Raw genomic sequence first — 18985 nt, forward strand, 5'->3', positions numbered from 1 at the left:
TGCATCCCCCCTCCCTCAAACTGACCTGTCACTTATTTACTGATGGTTGAAATAATGACGTTTTTTTTGTTGGTTTTCTCCAAGTTAAATATCTAAGGAAATTGAATTGGAGCTGTGATACATTAAATGATTCCGTCTTGGTTCTGTTTTTGTAGATATCTTCATTCCAACCCACGACAGTCTCCTGGTGAACCTGAAGGAAAGCAGAGCGGTAAAGGTTTTTATTTGACTGAGAATGTGTGCAACTATTTGTGTTTACCGGTGTCATCACAGGCTGGTTTTCTTGACTGGCGTGTGAAGGTGAGAGTCTTGGTGTGTTTTAGACCATGTATGGTTGCTTTAGTGTGATAGTATTTTTTGATTGTGTGTGCCTTTTTTTTAGTGATTTTGACTGCTCTCTTTCCTTCCCTCTCTCTCCTTTCTCCCTCTCCTCTCCCCCCTCTCCCAGCTGGTGAGGGTACTGTTGACCTCCCTACACAGCATGTTTAGCCAGACCAGGGAGACCCACAGTGCCCTGGGCCCGGCACTGCAGGCTGCCTACAAACTCATGTCCCCCACGGGGGGCCGCGTCTCCGTGTTCCAGACCCAGCTACCCACGCTGGGCCCAGGCCTGTTGCAGTCCCGGGAGGACCCCAACCAGAGGTCCAGTACCAAGGTATGAGTGCTGAGTCACACAGGCATGACACACACAAACATAGTACCAGCCAAAAGTTTGGACACCTACTCATTCAAGGGTTTGTCTTTATTTATACTATTTTCTACATTGTAGAATAATAGTGAAGACATCAAAACTATGAAATAACACGTATGGAATCATGTAGTAACCAAAAAAGTATTCAAATCAAAATATATTTGAGATTCTTCAAAGTAGCCACGCTTGGCATTCTCTCAGCCAGCTTCACCTGGAATGCTTTTCCAACAGCCTTGAAGTAGTTCCCACATATGCTGAGCACTTGTTGGCTGCTTTTCCTTCACTCTGATCCAACTCATCCCAGACCATCTCAATGGTGTTGAGGTCGGGTGATTGTGGATACCGGGTCATCTGATGCAGCACTCATCACTCTCCTTCTTGGTCAAATAGCCTTTACATAGCCTGTAGGTGTGTTGGGTCATTGTCCTGTTGGAAAACGAATGATAGTTCCACTAAGTGCAAACCAGATTGGATGGTGTATCGCTGCAGAATGCTGTGGTAGCCATGCTGGTTAAGTGTGCCTTGAATTGTAAATAAATCACTGACGGTGGTGATTTCCTTTCCTGTGGTGGTCCTCATGAGCCAGTTTCATATTAGCGCTTGATGGTTTTCTTGACATTTTCCGGATTGACTGACCTTCATGTCTTAAAGTAATGATGGACTGTCGTTTCTCTTAGCCCTATTTGGTAAAAGACCAAGGCCAAATTATGTGAAGGACGCTCAAATACTAGAAACAACGAAGATATGAAGGTCAGTCAATCCCGAGAATTTTGCGCTAGGATGAAACTGGCTGTCATGAGGACTGCCACAGGAAAGGAAGACCTCTTCCTCAGAGGATACATTCATTAGAGTTATCAGCCTCAGATTGCAGCCAAAACAATTCTTCACTGAGTTCAAGTAAGACACATCTCAACATCAACTGTAAAGAGGAATTGCTGCAAAGAAACCACTACTAAACAACACCAATAAGAGGAAGAGACTTGCTTGGGCCAAGAAACATGAGCAATGGACAATAAACTAGTGGAAATCTGTCCTTTGGTCTGATGAGTCCAAATTTGAGATTTTTGGTTCCAACCGCCGTGTCTTTGTGAGACGATGATCTCCGCATGTGTGGTTCCCACCGTGAATCATGGAGGAGATGGTGTGCTTTGCTAGTGACACTTCGTGATTTATTTAGAATTCAAGAAACCTTTAACCAGCATGGCTACCACAGCATTCTGCAGCGATACGCCATCCCATCTGGTTTTGGCTTAGTGGCACTAATTAGTTTTTCATATGTGTTATTCATTGTCGTCATTATTATTCTACAATGTAGAAAATAGTCAAAATAAAGAAAAACCCTTGAATCAGTAGGTGTGTCCAAACTTTTGACTGGTAGTGTACACACACAAAATCAAATTAAATATTAAATTTTATTGGTCACATACACATGGTTAGCAGATGTTAATGCGAGTGTAGCGAAGTGCTTGTACTTCTAGTTCTGACCGTGTAGCAATATCTAACAAGTAATCTAACAATTCCACAACTACATAATACACACAAATCTAAAGGGATGGCATAGGAATATGTACATATAAATATATGGATGACCGAGCGGCGTAGGCAAGATGCAATAGATGGTATAAAATACAGTATATACATTTGAAGATGAGTAATATAAGATTTGTAAACATTATTAAAGTGACTAGTGTTCCATTTATTAAAGTGACAAATGAATCAAGTCTGTATGTAGGCTGCATCCTCTCTATGTTAGTGGTGGCTGTTTAACAGTCTGATGGCCTTGAGAGAGAAGCTGCTTTTCAGTCTCTCTGTCCCAGCTTTGATGCACCTGTACTGACCTCGCCTTCTGGATGATAGCGGGTGAACAGGCAGTGGCTCAGGTGGTTGTTGTCCTTGTTGATCTTTTTGGCCTTCCTGTGACATCGGGTGCTGTAGGTGTCCTGGAGGGCAGGTAGGTTGCCCCCGGTGATGCCTCTGGAGAGACTTGCAGTTGAGGGAGGTGCAGTTGCCTTACCAGGCGGTGATTCAGCCCGACAGGATGCTCTCAATTATGCATCTGTAAAAGTTTGAGGGTTTTTGGTGACAAGTTTCTTCAGCCTCCTGAGGTTGAGGAGGCGCTATTGCCTTCACCATACTGTCTGTGTGGGTGGACCATTTCAATTTGTCTGTGATGTGTACGCCGAGGAAATTGAAGCTTTCTACATTTTCCACTGCTGTCCCATCGATGTGGATAGGGGGGTGCGCCCTCTGCTGTTACAGCCAAATGCCTGAGTATGGTTCTGTGACGTAAGGTTCCAGTTGTCTAAGAAGTCTATTGTGCATGTTATGTTGTGACAGGGGGTCCAACACCTGGGCCCAGCCACAGACTTCTACAAGAAGCTGGCCCTGGACTGTTCTGGCCAACAGATAGGAGTGGACCTGTTCCTCCTCAGCTCCCAGTACTCTGACCTGGCCTCACTAGGTAAGACGTGACCGCCCATTCTTTAGCTTAAAAAACCCCCAGACAAAATGTCATGATAAAATAGAATATAGCAGTCTTTAGGGTAAACATTGAACATCAGGCTGACCACAGCATCCTCTGTCCCTCTCCTCGGTCCAGCCTGTATGTCTAAGTTCTCAGCGGGCAGTATCTTCTACTATCCCTCGTTGCACCACGTTCACAACCCGGCCCAGCTGGACAAGTTCCAGAAGGATCTGGAGCGCTACCTCACCAGGAAGATCGGCTTCGAGGCCGTTATGAGGATACGCTGCACCAAAGGTAGGTCTCAAAGATGTAGACAAGTATGTAGTTGTTATGATTTTGCAACCGTAAACTACTTCTCAATTTTTTTGTTGTTGTGTGTCTTGTCTTTTAGCGGTTTTATTTCCTTTCTGAAAGTTGTCACTCGCCAAAATGAACAGTACCGTAATTTCTGGACTATTAAGTGCACCTGAATATAAACCGCACCCACTGAATTATTAAAAAATATGTATTTTGTACATAAATAAGCCGCACATGTCTATAAGCCGCAGGTGCCTACCGGTACATTGAAACAAATGAACTTTTACACAGCCTTTAAACGAAATACGGCTTGTAACAAAAATAAATAGGCTTTAACGAAATACGGCTTGTAACAAAAATAAATAGGCTTTAACGAAACACGGCTTGTAACAAAAATAAATAGGCTTTAACGAAACACGGCTTGTAACAAAAATAAATAGGCTTTAACGAAATACGGCTTGTAACAAAAATTAAACAGTAGCCTACCAAGAAAGTCATTGGTCACTATCTTCCTCCTCCTTTGCACTGAAACCACTGAAGTCATCTCCTTCAGTGTCGGAGTTGAATAGCCTCAGAATTGCTTCATTCGATGTTGGATCGTTTTCATTGTCGCTCTCGTCACTTTCATCCGGAGGCAAATTCCCCGCTGAACTGCCCTCAACAACAAGCAGCAGTCCAGCCTTTGGAAACCCGTTGATGATAGTGGATTTTTTGACAATGCTCCACGTTGTCAGGACCCACTGGCAGACTTAACCATAAGTGGCTCTTTGCATGCGGCCCGTTTTAGTGAAGGATTTCTCCCCACTTGTCATCCAAGCCTCCCACTGAACACGGAGCGCCACCTTAAATGCACGATTTACACTGATGTCGAGTGGCTGCAAATACTTTGTTGTGCCCCCAGGAATCACAGCTGGAATTGAGTTTGTCCTCTTGATGGTTTCTTTCACAGAATCTGTTATGTGGGCCCTCATGCTGTCCAACACGAGCAATGCCTTGTTCTTGTGAAAGAATCCTACGGTCGCTTGCCGTAACACTCCGTATGCCGTTCATGCTAATATTAGGCCTTCCGTCATCCATCCTTTCTTGTTGACTTTCATAACAATTCCTCTCGGGAATTTGTCTTTTGGCATCGTCATGCGTTTAAAAGTCAACGTCGGTGGAAGCTTTTCTCCCGATGCCATGCAGCTCAGAACACAGGTGAAGTGCGTTTTTTCATGCCCAGTTGATTTCAGCGTGACGGATGATTCGCCTTTCCTGTTGACAGTCCGAGTGAGAGGCAGGTCAAACGTCAGAGGAACCTCATCCATATTTATGATGTCGTGCGGGCCGATGGAATGCTCCTCTATCTTTGCATCAGTGAATTTGCAGAAGTTTGAAACTTTTTCCTCGTAGTCGGGAGGGAGCTGCTGACACAGACTCGTCCGTACCCTGATGGACAGGCCTTTACGTCTCATAAATCTTAGACACCACGATGGTCCACCTCTAAAATCCTCAAACTTCATTGCGGTGGCGATTTGTTTTGGCTTTCAGTCGGATCTGCACAGTTGAAACACCTCGGCCGTCTGCTCTCTGTGTGTTGACCCAGTCTTCAAGCTCATTTTCTAGTTCGGGCCTTCTGCTTTTCTTCCCTCTGAAAGCTTTTGTTGTCTTTTTGCACTGAGTCAGTTCCTCACGCTGCTGTTTCCAACGTCTTATCATCGACTCATTAAGGCCAAGCTCCCATGCAGCAGCTCTATTTCCTTTTCCAACAGCCAGATCGAACGCCTTCAACTTGAAAGCTGCATCATATGCATTTCTCTGTGTCTTTGCCATGATGAGGGTGACAAAATGACTACCGTAATCAGAATGATGGGAAGTTTGAGCGTGCTCGATTTACGTCACATTATGTGACGGTGCTCAGTTTTTTGGCGGCATGGATCTTGTGAAACTGGGAAAAATCCATAAATTAGCCGCGTCATTGTATAAACCGCGAGGTTCAAAGCGTGGGAAAAAAGTAGCGGCTTATAGTCCGGAAATTACGGTAATACATTTATTGACCATTTCCATATCTATTTAGTGGTTATCATTAGTAAGTATGTCAGTCTCCTCTCTCCTTGGTTGACAGGCTTGTCCATCCACACGTTCCACGGGAACTTCTTTGTGCGCTCGACGGACCTGCTGTCCCTGGCCAACATCAACCCAGACTCGGGCTTCGCCGTGCAGATGTCTATAGAGGAGAGCCTGGCCGACACCTCACTGGCCTGCTTCCAGTCTGCGCTGCTGTACACCTCCAGCAAAGGTACACACATTCACGCACACACAGTTTAATCTCTTCAACCTTCTCACATTTTAATTAATTGTGGAAATAGTTTTAGTTAAATATTTGAAATGCTCGTAGAGAAGTCATTCCACTTTTTTACTTTTACCAAAATTAATGATTTTTTTCTAGACAGTTATTTTAGTATCATCTAACAAAGACTAATGAGTCTACGCCCTGCTCTAATTCTTTCTGTGACCCTCTCTACGTCCTCTTAGGGAAGAGGCGGATCAGGGTCCATACTCTGTGTCTGCCAGTTGTGAGCCAGCTTAGTGATGTATATGCTGGGGCTGACGTTCAGGCCATCACCTGCCTCCTAGCCAACATGGGTGAGTGTGTGTGTGTGTTATATATATATATATATATATATATATATATATATATATATATATATATATATATATATATATATATATAAAATCACACACTCTCTCACTCTCACACACTCACTCACACACTCTCTCACTCTCACACACTCTCTCACTCTCACACACTCTCTCACTCTCTCTCACTCACTCTCTCACTCTCTCACTCACTCACTCACTCTCTCACACACACTCTGTATTTGTTCATGGGACCTGATTTTTCAATTTCTATGAACAGCCATTGACCGGTCGATATCGTCAAGCCTGTCGGATGCCCGGGATGCCCTGATGAATGCGGTGGTGGACTCTCTGAGTGCATACAAGAACACTGTATCTAATATCCAGCAGTCTGGTCTTATCGCCCCTGCAGCCCTGTGTCTCTTCCCCCTCTACGTGCTGGCACTACTCAAACAGGTCAGTCTGTGCGCTACACACACAAACACAGTCTGCAGACAGGACTGTACACATAAAAACATCTCGGGTATGTGTACATATGCCCCAACACACACATACATCTAAGGTCGTCCCGGGGACAATAAAAAAATAGTCTGGATGATAGATCCAAAATTCATACAAACCCCCAAAAATTATTTAACCAATGAGGCTGATGCAACAGATCTGAATGTTTAGCTTAACATGTTGGTAAACTATTGTTTATTCACATAACAGGGCTCCACTGACTTTTTCAGTTGGTGGCACCAGCCCATTATTTGATCACACCCTAAAATAATTTATTCAATAAATAAGTTATAAAAAAAAACAAGTTATTACATTTTAAACAAGTTTATGGTTAAATATTTTTTTAAATTGCGGACTGCCTCTGCTCAGATTGCAAGGTGGGTGATTTTGATCTGAACGAACCGTGTCGACAGTCAAGCCTTGAGCCATTAATGTTAATTATCCTACATTGTATTTGTCAAACATGACCAGCGTTTTAGCCTATATTTACAGTGCATTCGGAAAGTATTCAGACCCCTTCCCTTTTTCCACATTTTGTTACGTCAGACTTATTCTAAAATGGATTTAAAAAATAATAATCCCCTTATCAGTCTACACAAAATATCCCATATTGACAAAGCAAAAAACAGGTTTGGAGAAATTTTGGCAAATTTATAAAAAATAAGAAACATACCTTATGTACATAAGTATTCAGACCCTTTGCTATGAGACATTGTGCTCAGGTGCATCCTGTTTCCTTTGATTATCCTTGATATTTCTACAACTTGATTAGAGTCAGTCTGTGGTAAATTCAATTGATTGGACATGATTTGGAAAGGCACACACCTGTCTATATAAAGTCCAACAATTGACAGTGCATGTCATTGCAAAAACTAAGCCATGAGGTCGAAGGAATTGTCCGTAGAGCTCAGAGACAGAATGGTGTCGAGGGAATGGTACCTTCTGGGGAATGGTACCCAAACATGTCTGCAGCGTTGAAGGTCCCCAAGAACACAGAGGCCTCCATCATTCTTAAATGAAAGAAGTTTGGAACAACCAAGACTCTCTTCCTTATAGCTGGCCAAACTGAGCGATCGGGGAGAAGGGTCTTGGTCAGGGAGGTGACCAACAATCCGATTCCTCTGGAGATGGGAGAACTTTCCAGAAAGACAACCATCTTTGCAGCACTCCCCCAATCCGGCCTTTATGATAAAGTGGGCAGACAGAAGCCACTCCTCAGTAGAAGGCACATGACGGCCCTCTTGGAGTTTGCCAAAAGGCACCTAAAGACTCTCAGATCATGAGAAACAAGATTCTCTGGTCTGATGACACCAGGATTGAACTCTTAGGCCTGAATGCCAAGCATCACTTCTGGAGGAAACCTGGCACCTTCCCTACGGTGAAGCATGGTGCTGGCAGCGGCATGCTGTGGAGATTATTTTCAATGGCAGGGACGGGAGGACTAGTCAGGATCGAGGGAAAGATGAACGGAGCAAAGTACAGAGAGATCCTTGATGAATACCTGCTCCAGAGTGCTCAGGACCTCAGACTGGGACGAAGGTTCATCTTCTAACAGGACAATGATCCTAAGCACACAGCCAAGACAACGCAGGAGTGGCTTCGGGACAAGTCTCTGAATGTCCTTGAGTGGCCCAACCAGAGCCCGGACTTGAACCTGATCGAACATCCTCTGGAGAGACATGAAAATAGCTGTGCAGCGACGCTCCCCATCCAACCTGACAGCTTGAGAGGCTCTGCAGATAAGAATAGGTAAAACGCCCCAAATACAGGTGCTCCAAGCTTGTTGCGTCATACCCAAGAAGACTTGAGGCTGTAATCGCTGCCAAAGGGGCTTCAACAAAGTACTGAGTAAAGGGTCTGAATACTTATTATGATTTTAATATTTCCGTTTTTTTATTTGTAATACATTTGCAAAAATTTCTAAACCTGTTTTTTGCTTTCTCATTATTGTGTTTAAATTGATGAGGGGGGGGGGAACTATTTAATACATTTTAGGGTAAGGCTGTCACAAATTTTCCATGGAAAACAGTCCAGTTGACTTTATTATGTAAATGTATGCAAAATAGATTTGAATATTATTCAAATGTTGTTTTTAGAGGCAAATATTTGAATGCGAATTTGTGGCTGAGTTGATCTATTTCAGTAGGCCACATATTAGCCTTTCAAATCACTGTGAATTACCTAGGTCCTAGAGTAGAGCCATGTTGGAATATTACTTTATTTTGTATAACTTTGTATATATTTTTTTTACAAGTGGGCCTATTTTCATTTGTATGTACTGTTTATCTCAGTCAGTTAGAAGGAAGCTGTCAATGCCACCCCTTCTCATGAGTCTGTGTTCCCTCTTCTCCTATTTCCTCTTCCTCTCCACCGAACAGAAAGCACTGCGCATGGGGACCAGCACAAAGCTTGACGAGCGTGTCTTCGCCATGTGTGAGTTCAAGAGCCAGCCGCTGCAACAGATCATGCGTGCGGTCCACCCCGACCTCTACCGCCTGGACACCATGTCAGACCAGGTGAGAGATCACACCGACACTGCTTTTAATAACTGATCCAAAATCAGCTCTCCACTGACCCCTAGTGTTATGATCTACACAGGTGGGAAATAACTTTTTGGTTCACCTTTAGATGAGGTAAAACATACCAGCCACTCAGATTTTTTTTTTACCAGCCAAAATACTTACTCATACAAGGGTTTTTCTTTGTTTTTACTATTGTCTACATTGTAGAATAATAGTGAAGACATCAAAACTATGAAATAACACATATGGAATCATGTAGTAACCAAAAATGTGTTCCAACAAATCAAAATATATACAGTGCCTTGCGAAACACTATACCTGCTGCAGTGAAAATAATGAAGAAAACATTTGAAGTAAGCCTTATGTGACATCTTTTGGGGTGCGGACCAATCACACTTGCCTATCTAAATTTACAGTTTTTACGAGCAACCAAACTTCTGGTTCCCTTTTTGATAGTCATTTCTTATCATTAAAACACCTAAGTTCATTAATTTAAAGTTTTTTTGGGGAGCGCTTCATGCTCAAACAAGCACTATGTACCCGCAAATATTTGAGTCATTAGATACACTTTTTTTCAGCTCCCTCTAAGGGGCGGGCCGTTAACATGATAAGGGGACACTCCATGTCTGTCAGAGAGGAGAGTCTCTGCTCTCCGCTAGCAGCAGACAGTTGCAGCAAACTCAAACTAATATTGAAAAGCAATCTAGCGTCTGAACAAAACTATGTAACTAGCCAAGAAGCACAAGGACAAAGTCACACTTCAGTAGCCTTTCGGGTCAATTCGACCAACTTCTACATTTGAGTTTTGGATTGAAAGCATACTTTTCTCAAATGTTCTGTGGCCAACGTTGCTGGTGAAATAGTCATTCTTACCTGCCAATGCCAAAATCGACCTGCGGGTGGCAGGTGTTCATTTCCCATCCTGCATATAGCAAATGAGTGAAAACAGTTCTTGGTTCAGTTCTTAGACACAGTGATTCTATAATGGTGGACTGATACTGATTTGTTATGTATTTGCAGCCTTAGACTGGTTCACAGCTGGTAACATTGGTTTTGTTTACCCGGGATGGTGACGAGTATACTAATTACGGATACTGCATTACCCTTTCTGTCCACAGGGGGCTCTCCACCTGAACGACTGCATAGTGCCCCAGCCTCATCTGCTGCACCTCACGGCTGAGAAGCTGACCAGAGAAGGAGCGTTCCTCATGGACTGTGGCAGCGTGAGTCCTGCTGTGCTCTCACTCATATGACCAAAGTCCCTGTAAAACGTACCTGTCTCTGTTTGAAGACTTTAGCAATGCACTCCTCCATCCGTTCTTCCATGATAACAGATCTGACGAGGTTCGGATAGGTGAAGGCAGTACTGGTTGTAACTCCACTTTCACGTATCCAGTCACGTATAGATCAGTGATTACGTCAGAGAAGGGACAGGAGGAAAGAATCTTGTATTTGTGATGAAAGATCCTGTTCTGATGTGCATTACATTGGCTGCCTTTGTTCTCTTCTCCAGGTCTTTTACTTGTGGATTGGGAAATGCTGTAATGATGTGTTCATTCGGGACGTGTTGGGATGCCCAAACCATGCTTCTATACCCCCTAGCATGGTTAGTGAGGCACAGACCTTCATTAGACACAATGTGACATATCTACTGCTGTGTGTAACTAAAGTGTTTTATCTCCAGCTTGTGCTTCACAACGAGTGAGTACTGTACTCAGTTAGTTCAGCTAGGGAGTCATTAACTTTTCAATCATTTGTTTATGTTTGGTTCTACTTTTTGATGAATGGCCGTGGCTACCTCAAATAATGTGTCATACCACACAACGGGGGTGTTGCAACAACCGACCACGTACGAACCTCACTTTCCAAACCACACGTACCTATTTCACTAAACCACACACACACACACACACACACACACACACACACACACACACACACACATGAGATGTGAAGATCTAGCATTGAAACCAACCACTAGGTCTCTGGAGTCTGTACGCACACAGTCTTTCTTGAGGGTGCAGCTGTAGTAAAAACAATGGTGTGGCTCTTTTTTCCCCCTGCTTCTCTTTTATGAATACCAGACCCAAATTCCTGAGCTGGAAACCCCTCTGTCTGAACGACTGCGCGCACTCCTCGCCTGGCTACAGGACTCGAGACCCTTCAGCTCAACTCTTCACGTTGTGAAGTAAGTCAAGTGCCCCTGGTCTGATTAGTTGGTGCGTCCATTGCAAATGAAGTGCCTTGGTCCATGTCATGTAGCAAACCATCAGTTTTTTTCATGTGGTAAAAAAGGTACTGTATGTTCAATGTGAACGTGCAGCCACTGCGAGGGTCATTGATGGACGGCTAGGATGGAGGCCCCCTATAGTGAGCTTTGTTTTAGTTCATTCTAACGTCATGCCGGTGTGTTGCACTATGACAGGCTGCTGTGAGAATCTGTTTCCTACCAATGTCTAAGGACCATAGGACATTTCTTCACACCAAAAGGAAGTCTTATGAACTCGAAGAGGACGTTTTTGAGAATTGTTTTATTCCCGAAAGAAAGTCTTACAAATTCAAAGAAGCTTTTAGAGCATCAACGGAATTTCAATAGACTGTACGTTTATTCAGACTATGCTCTCATTCCTATTTCACATGCTCATCCATTTCATTACTTCTCCCTATAGGGACGATGCTACAGCGAAGACCAGCTTTTTCCAGCACTTGGTAGAGGACCGGTCGGAGTCGGCCCTCTCCTACTACGAGTTCCTGCTCCACATTCAGCAACAGATGTCCAAGTAGGACACATTGAGCAGAAGGTCCCTTGAATGTGGCACATGACAAACTGAAAGCTCCCTCAGACTGACGGTAGTGAGGTAGTAGGATCACCGATGGACAACGCCACCACCCCAACCCCACCGAACCCATTGCTCTCTGGTCAACCGCGGCCCATAACTGTGGGAGGGGGAGGCTGGTGGAATGACCAAAGTGAAGATGACTTCCGGAGTTGAAGTGAAGGAATTGGCTTTTTCGACTCACAGAGCAAGTTGTGCACTCTGAACAGGCTGCTGCTTAAACCAGCTCGATGGCTTGAACCCTTCCCCCTATCGTCTCTCAGCCGCTTTCGTAGCTCCACGTGGCATCTCTCCCCAAGAGAAAGCAAAGGAGAGGCTGCTACTTCATCTGATTAAGTTGACTCTTCTCCGACACTCCCCCGCACGTTTTGGTATCATAGTTTATCATACATCCTCCCCATCCTTGTTCCATTTTCTCTTATTTTCAAACACATTGACATACGAGTACAGCATCCCCTCTGGTGGTTTGGAGCCGCATCTTTCACCATTGTGTTTGCTGCTGCTAGTCGGGTGATTGGCTACCCTCTGCTTAACAGGATGCTAGTCAAGTGTTTGAAGATCCTGCCCCCTCCTCCTGCTGTTCAAACTCTGTGTTGTCTAGATTAAACTGAAACCCCTGAACTTCCCCCTTCTTGTTTTTTGAGCCGCTACCAGAAGTTGCTGTCCACTTTGTAACGATTGAAAATAATATTTTATGTGTGATAATTTATGACGAGCTTATTAAATAAAATGAAACAGTATTTGGCTTGATGATTATTTTTCCCTCTTATAACAGTAGGCTATTTACATGTTTTGCAGATGTTGTCTGTTCTAGTATTGCACTACAGGATTTCTCAAACTCGGTCCTAGGTACCCCAGGGGGTGCATGTTTAGTTTTTTTTCCCCTAGCACTACACAGCCGATTCATATAATCAACTAAACATCAAGTTTTGATCATTTGAATCCGCTGTAGTTTTAGGGCAAAAACCAAAACGTGCACCAATTGGGGTCCCCGGGACCGAGTTTGGGGAAACGTTGGACTAAAGGATGTTCATCTGCTAAAATATATTTAATTCATGGTGTGTGTGGAGAATATTAATAGTTGTATCATGTGACCAAAACGGTTTTGCTTTGGTTGAGGGGACACGACTATGGTCAAGTGATTGGCAGGAACTTTGCATTTCTTTTCATCTTGGCTAAACACATCTACATTTTCTACTGATTTCTTTAAGATGCCTATCACAGAGAACTGAAAGGCATATCAAAGTTATTTTTTATAAAGGAAATGGAAGGACTGTTTCCTAAATGAAAAGGATAGGAATACAAGATCTTTTACATACTCAATGAACCACTTCGCTAATGACTATAATCATCTGCACTATATACTTAAAAAAGCACTTAGTATAGCTGGGAACTTGCTAACATGTCTCAATGTCAATAGTATAAAACTCGAGCAATCATTTAGCTTCATCCCTGAAAAGGAAACTGAATTAACATCCATCACTTTCTGTTCTCTGTAATTAGACCAATGTTTTGGAAGACATTCTGCCATTTTACTCACCATATCTCCTCTAGTAAACACATTTTCTAAGATTTGGTTGACTAACTTGAAAAGGGGGCATACCTCACATGTACTCATTTAAAAATATTCTGTAGATATATGGATAATAAATTAACCGTCCTGACTCCCTGCTCCATTTGCAAACATCTGTGGTTCCCACATGGTGAACTTGTTATTTACAAGGGAAATTGCTTTGAACCTCAAATATTCCATCCAATCATGCTTTTAATGTCCGCCAAGAAGGACTGTGTCAAGTAGGGAATATGTTGTAGACTATTCAGAGATTTTCATTTACTCTTTCTTTCTACTTTTGGGTTAGATACATACTTTGATACAGCCTGGACTAGCAAGCCATAACAGTGCAAGGTATACTGTTTCTTTATCCCCATCCAACTGGAAATAAACACGTTTTCTTTTAACTTTTGAGACGAGCCACAAATCATTTCACATAGAACCTACTTGTTACTTTTCACACAATGGAAATATGGCCAAAAGTAATTAGATCATTGACTCAGTACACAGATGTTTCTTCCCTGCAGTGTTACACACACACACACACACACACACATGCAGGCCTTGAAACAGCAATTCAAGTCGAAGGGTATTTCCTTTACTTTTAAACTCTACTGTACGCAGTGAGGTGTTGCAGCACAACTCATGTGCCCCTCACCAACAAACAAAATGATATTTAAACACCCATTTTACTGGCCAGCCCCCACGCACACTTCAACATCCCCTTTCACTTACCAGCACCCCCCCCCCCCCTTTGTGTGTGTGTGTGTGTGTGATATCTTCATGGGGCATGATGTCAGTTTCCCATTCAGCCTTGCAACATGACTTAGTTTTCCCATCTTGAAAACCAGAAAAAGAAGGGTTTATAATTTTCTATACCTGTTGTGTCTACTGCTGCAAACGTACATCTTATTTGAGACAGAAGTTTAAAGATTTTCTCCCCTCCACTCTTCAACTGAACTTATTAAACACACACAGGCCTCTTGTCTCATGTGGTAGGACTATCTTCTAGTGATATGCTGCTTGTAGTTTTTGGGTGTAGTCTTCAACAAAAGGTATTTTCTGTGCTTGTCTTGTAAGCGTACAATGGAGTTTTGTTTGACAGGATACACTGCAGATAGTAGCAGTAGTCAAAATAAAGATTTTTTTCTTTGTAATCCAGTGAAAAACAGTGTGGTTGAACAGTGGAAAATATCCAGAAGTCTCCTTTTGAAGTCTCCTATGGTAAAATAAACCTTTCCTCTTCTGCAGCTAAAAGTATCTAAGAGCCATATTTATTTTAACATGGTAGCATATTATGAAAAACGATAGTAATAGTTTCATGGTAGGAGACATTCTGCTTCCACATCTGCTGTTAGCTATACACAAACAAACAGTGGTGTAAAGTACTTAAGTAAAAATTATTTAAAGTACTAGTTAAGTCATTTTTGTTGGGGTATCTGTACTTACTATTTATATATTTGCCAACTTTTTTACTTTTACTTCACTACATTCCTAAAGAAAAAAATTTCATTTTTACTCCATACATTTTCCCTGACATCCAAAAGTACTTGTTACATTTTGACAGGAAAATGGTCCAATTCACACACTCATCCCTACTGCCTCTGATCCGGCGTATTCACTGACCACAAATGCTTTGTTTGTAAATGATGTCTGAGTGTTGGAGTGTGCCCCTGGCTATCTGTCAAACCGTCTGGTTTGCTTAATATAAGGAATTTTAAAACTATTTTACACTACTGTTCAAAAGTTTGGGGTCACTTAGAATTTTTTTTGTTTTTGAAAGAAAAGCACATTTTTGTCCATTAAAATAACATAAAATTGATCAGCAATACAGTGTAGACATTGTTAATGTTGTAAATGACTACTGTCTGTAGCTGGAAACGGCTGATTTGTATTTTTATGGAATGTCTACATAGGGGTACAGAGTCCCATTATCAGCAATCATCACTTTTGTGTTCCAATTGCACGTTGTTTGCTAATCCAAGTTTATAATTTTAAAAGGTTAATTGATTGGTAGAAAATCCTTTTGTAATTGTTAGCACAGCTGAAAAATGTTGTTCTGATTAAAGAAGCAATAAAACTAGCCTTCTTTAGACTAGTTGAGTAACTGAGCAAGAGGACAAGTACATTAGAAGGTCTAGTTTGAGAAACAGACGCCTCACAAGTCCTCAAATGGCAGCTTCATTAAATCGTACCCGCAAAACACCAGTCTCAACGTCAACAGTGAAGAGGCGACTCTGGATGCTGGCCTTCTAGGCAGAGTTGCAATGAAAAGTCATATCTGACTGGCCAATAAAAAGAAAAGATTAAGATGGGCAAAAGAACACAGACACTGGACAGAGGAACTCTGTTTTGCGGGTTTGATTTAATGAAGCTGCCATTTGAGGACTTGTGAGGCGTCTGTTTCTCAAACTAGACCTTCTAATGTACTTGTCCTCTTGCTCAGTTGTGCACCGTAGCCTCCCACTCCTCTTAATATTCTGGTTAGAGCCAGTTTGCGCTGTTCTGTGAAGGGAGTAGTACACAGCGTTGTACGAGATATTCAGTTTAGCTAACACAACATGCCATTGGAACACAGGAGTAATGGTTGCTGATAATGGGCCTCTGTACACCTATGTAGATATTCCATACAAAATCTGCTGTTTCCAGCTACAATAGTCATTTACAACATTACCAATGTCTACACTGTATTTCTGATCAATTTGATGTTATTTTAATTGACAGAAAATGTGCCTTTCTTTGAAAAACAAGGACATTTCTAAGTGACCCCAAACTTTTGAACGGTAGTGTATATTTTTACTTTTGACACTTAAGTATATTTTAGAAATTCCATTTATTTGTGATACTTAAGTATATTTAAAACCAAATACTTTTTTACTTTTACTCAAGTAATATTTTACTGGGTGACTTTCACTTTTACTTAAGTCATTTTCTATGATGATATCTTTACTTTTACTCAAGTATGGCAATTTAGTTATTTTTCCACCGCTGCAAACAAACTTCTTTACAACACTCTTTTAATTCAGAAATGTGTCTTTGCAACACTCAATGTTTGCATTACCGTGAACAAAGGAAATGGTGTTCTCTTATAGAGGTCATCAGAGGCACATTTTGCAAGTCATATCTGCTCCATCTCTATGGTTTTATGGGCAGAATTAACAGCAGTGTTTGTTCAGCTTTCCAATAGCTTGACAGAACACACAAACGAAATAGCCCCTCCTGCCTCAAACTCTCCAACTGTCAGAGAGAGAAAGAGAGAGTCGGCTGCGAGTTTATTTTGATGAGAATTCCTTCTTGAACAGGCCTGACTTATGAACTTGAATCATATGCAGAACGACTTGTGAGAGACTTCCATAGAGACATGGGGCCCCACAGTTTATGAAGTCTGTTGCTTACTCAGTCAATACAATATTTCCCTCACGAAAGGCAGCTTGGGTAAATCAAATTGGGTTTAATTTTTGGAATAGATAGCCCATCAAGAATATTTGAATTTCAAAGCCATTTCATTGTGCTAAAACACTACATTGTTTCTTTGTTTCGGAAATACAGCAAAGGAATGATAGCGGTTCCATCTGTGTGACTGTAGCTATTGTTGTACTTGGCCAGCAAAGTTAGTAATAGTAAAAGACTCAACTCGGTCCCTTCCCATAGCCTATAGTGGCCCCAGCTTGATGTCACAATAAATCTGCCCAATTACGTAAGACATCCTGACTTCGCACTGTGTATATATATATATATTTTAAAAAGCTACTCTACCCTTTTCCACATCCTCTTCATTGGCCAGCGTACTGAGCTCACAGGAAGTTGCTTCCTGCCATTTGCACAAAGTCTTGGCTTCCCCCCTTGCCGATTTATTAGAGCCTTCTTTAGTGCTTCCTCTATGAGGGAGCTGAGTGTGACACCGCCCGAGAGCCGGCCAAACGGGCAAGCTCCGATGCTTCTCTCTCTGTCCCCAACCCAACACTAATCCATAACCCAGCAGCTTCATTTCCTCCTCCAGGTACAGGCGAATTTGATTCTTAATTTCCAGATGTTTCTGTAGGGGGGCGGCAGGAGAGAAGTTGGAGGGGAGGACCAGACTGTCATGTAACGCCCATGTGATATGGTCCGGCCTCCTTAAATAACTGACTTGTGCAGGAGCTCCTTTCATGGCGACTCCGAGGCTGTTATAGGTGCTCTCTAATGGAAACAAGACGTTTGGATCCTGTGGAAATCAGCGAGTTAAAGCCAGGGGGAGACGAACAGGAATCAGTTTTTTCAACCTCCCAGGGGACTTAGAGATTTAGTAGTGGTATGGCCTACTACATATCAGTTCATATATAGATTTATTTTGCATACTGTACAACCACATTTCCTTTTCTGGAAATGGATTACGGTGTTTGTTTTAGGTTTCCTTTTATTCTATTAAAAACACGGGGGGGGGAAATACTTAGGTGACTCAAGAGACCTGTCAAACCATCATAACAGTAGAATAATGCAAAACATCTCTGGAGTGAATTGTGACAGGCCTACTATAACTATCATAAAACTGTTATGAGAATAAATCATTGAATCATTAACAGGAAATCTTACAGCTGGTAGTAATTGTCATGGAATGTTATGACGCAAGCATTGTTTTTCTAACCACAGCATATTGCGTACATCATGTCAGAGTCAAACCGTATAGCGTGTTCCAAACATGGTGACTTAGTTGTGTTTTGTGACATCACCCTCTCATTCATTCACTAGTAAATACCCATATCCTCTATATATACAAAGTATGTGGACACCCCTTCAAATTTGTGGATTCGGCTATTTCAGCCACACCCTTTCCTTACAGGTGTATAAAATCGTGCACACAGGCATACACTCTCCATAGACAAACATTGGCAGTAGAATGGCCTCACGGAAGAGCTCAGTGCCACCTTTCCAACAAGTCAGTTTGTAAAATTACTGCCCTGCAAGAGCTGCCCTGGTCAACTGTAGCTGCTGTTATTGTGATGTGGAAACGTCTAGGAGCAACAACGTCTCAGCTGCAAAGTGGTAGGCCACACAAGCTCACAGAACAGAACCTCCTCGGATGCACCACTCACTCCCGAGTTCCAAACTGCCTCTGGAAGCAACATCAGCACAATAACTGTTTGTCGGGAGCTTCATGACATGGGTTTCCATGGCCAAGCAGCTGCACACAAGCCTAAGATCACCATGGGCAATGCCAAGCGTTGGCTCGAGTGGTGTAAAGCTCAACGCCATTGGACTCTGGAGGAGTGGAAATGCAGTTGGATCGCAGTGGAAATGCGTTCTCTGGCATCTGGCAGTCCGACGACAAATCTGGGTTTGGCGGGTGCCAGGAGGACACTACTTGCCCCAATGTATAGTGACAACCTTAATTTTTGGTGGAGGAGGAATAATGGTCTGGTGACGTTTTTCATGGTTTGGGCTAGGTCCCTTAGTTCCAGTGAATGGAAATCTTGACGCTACAGCATATAATGACATTCTAGACAATTCTGTGCTAACAACTTT

The 18985-nt window shown here is 42.5% G+C and overlaps 1 protein-coding gene across 2 annotated transcripts in view; it reads left to right on the forward strand.

The window, feature by feature from the left end:
* Positions 1-12671, forward strand: part of LOC110488879 (protein transport protein Sec24B) — a 32899-nt gene extending 20228 nt beyond the window's left edge. For both annotated transcript variants that reach the window (XM_021561316.2, XM_021561317.2), the window contains 12 exons: positions 156-211; positions 449-655; positions 3029-3152; positions 3291-3449; positions 5557-5730; positions 5967-6077; positions 6352-6527; positions 8951-9088; positions 10213-10317; positions 10608-10700; positions 11179-11282; positions 11764-12671. In XM_021561316.2, coding sequence (XP_021416991.2) covers positions 156-211; positions 449-655; positions 3029-3152; positions 3291-3449; positions 5557-5730; positions 5967-6077; positions 6352-6527; positions 8951-9088; positions 10213-10317; positions 10608-10700; positions 11179-11282; positions 11764-11878 — 1562 coding nt within the window. In that variant the 3' untranslated portion in view covers positions 11879-12671. The remainder of the gene's footprint in view (positions 1-155; positions 212-448; positions 656-3028; positions 3153-3290; positions 3450-5556; positions 5731-5966; positions 6078-6351; positions 6528-8950; positions 9089-10212; positions 10318-10607; positions 10701-11178; positions 11283-11763) is intronic.
* Positions 12672-18985: the final 6314 nt, after the last annotated feature.

The sequence above is a fragment of the Oncorhynchus mykiss genome, chromosome 14 (genome assembly GCF_013265735.2).
Source record: "Oncorhynchus mykiss isolate Arlee chromosome 14, USDA_OmykA_1.1, whole genome shotgun sequence".
Classification (NCBI taxonomy): Eukaryota; Metazoa; Chordata; class Actinopteri; order Salmoniformes; family Salmonidae; genus Oncorhynchus; species Oncorhynchus mykiss.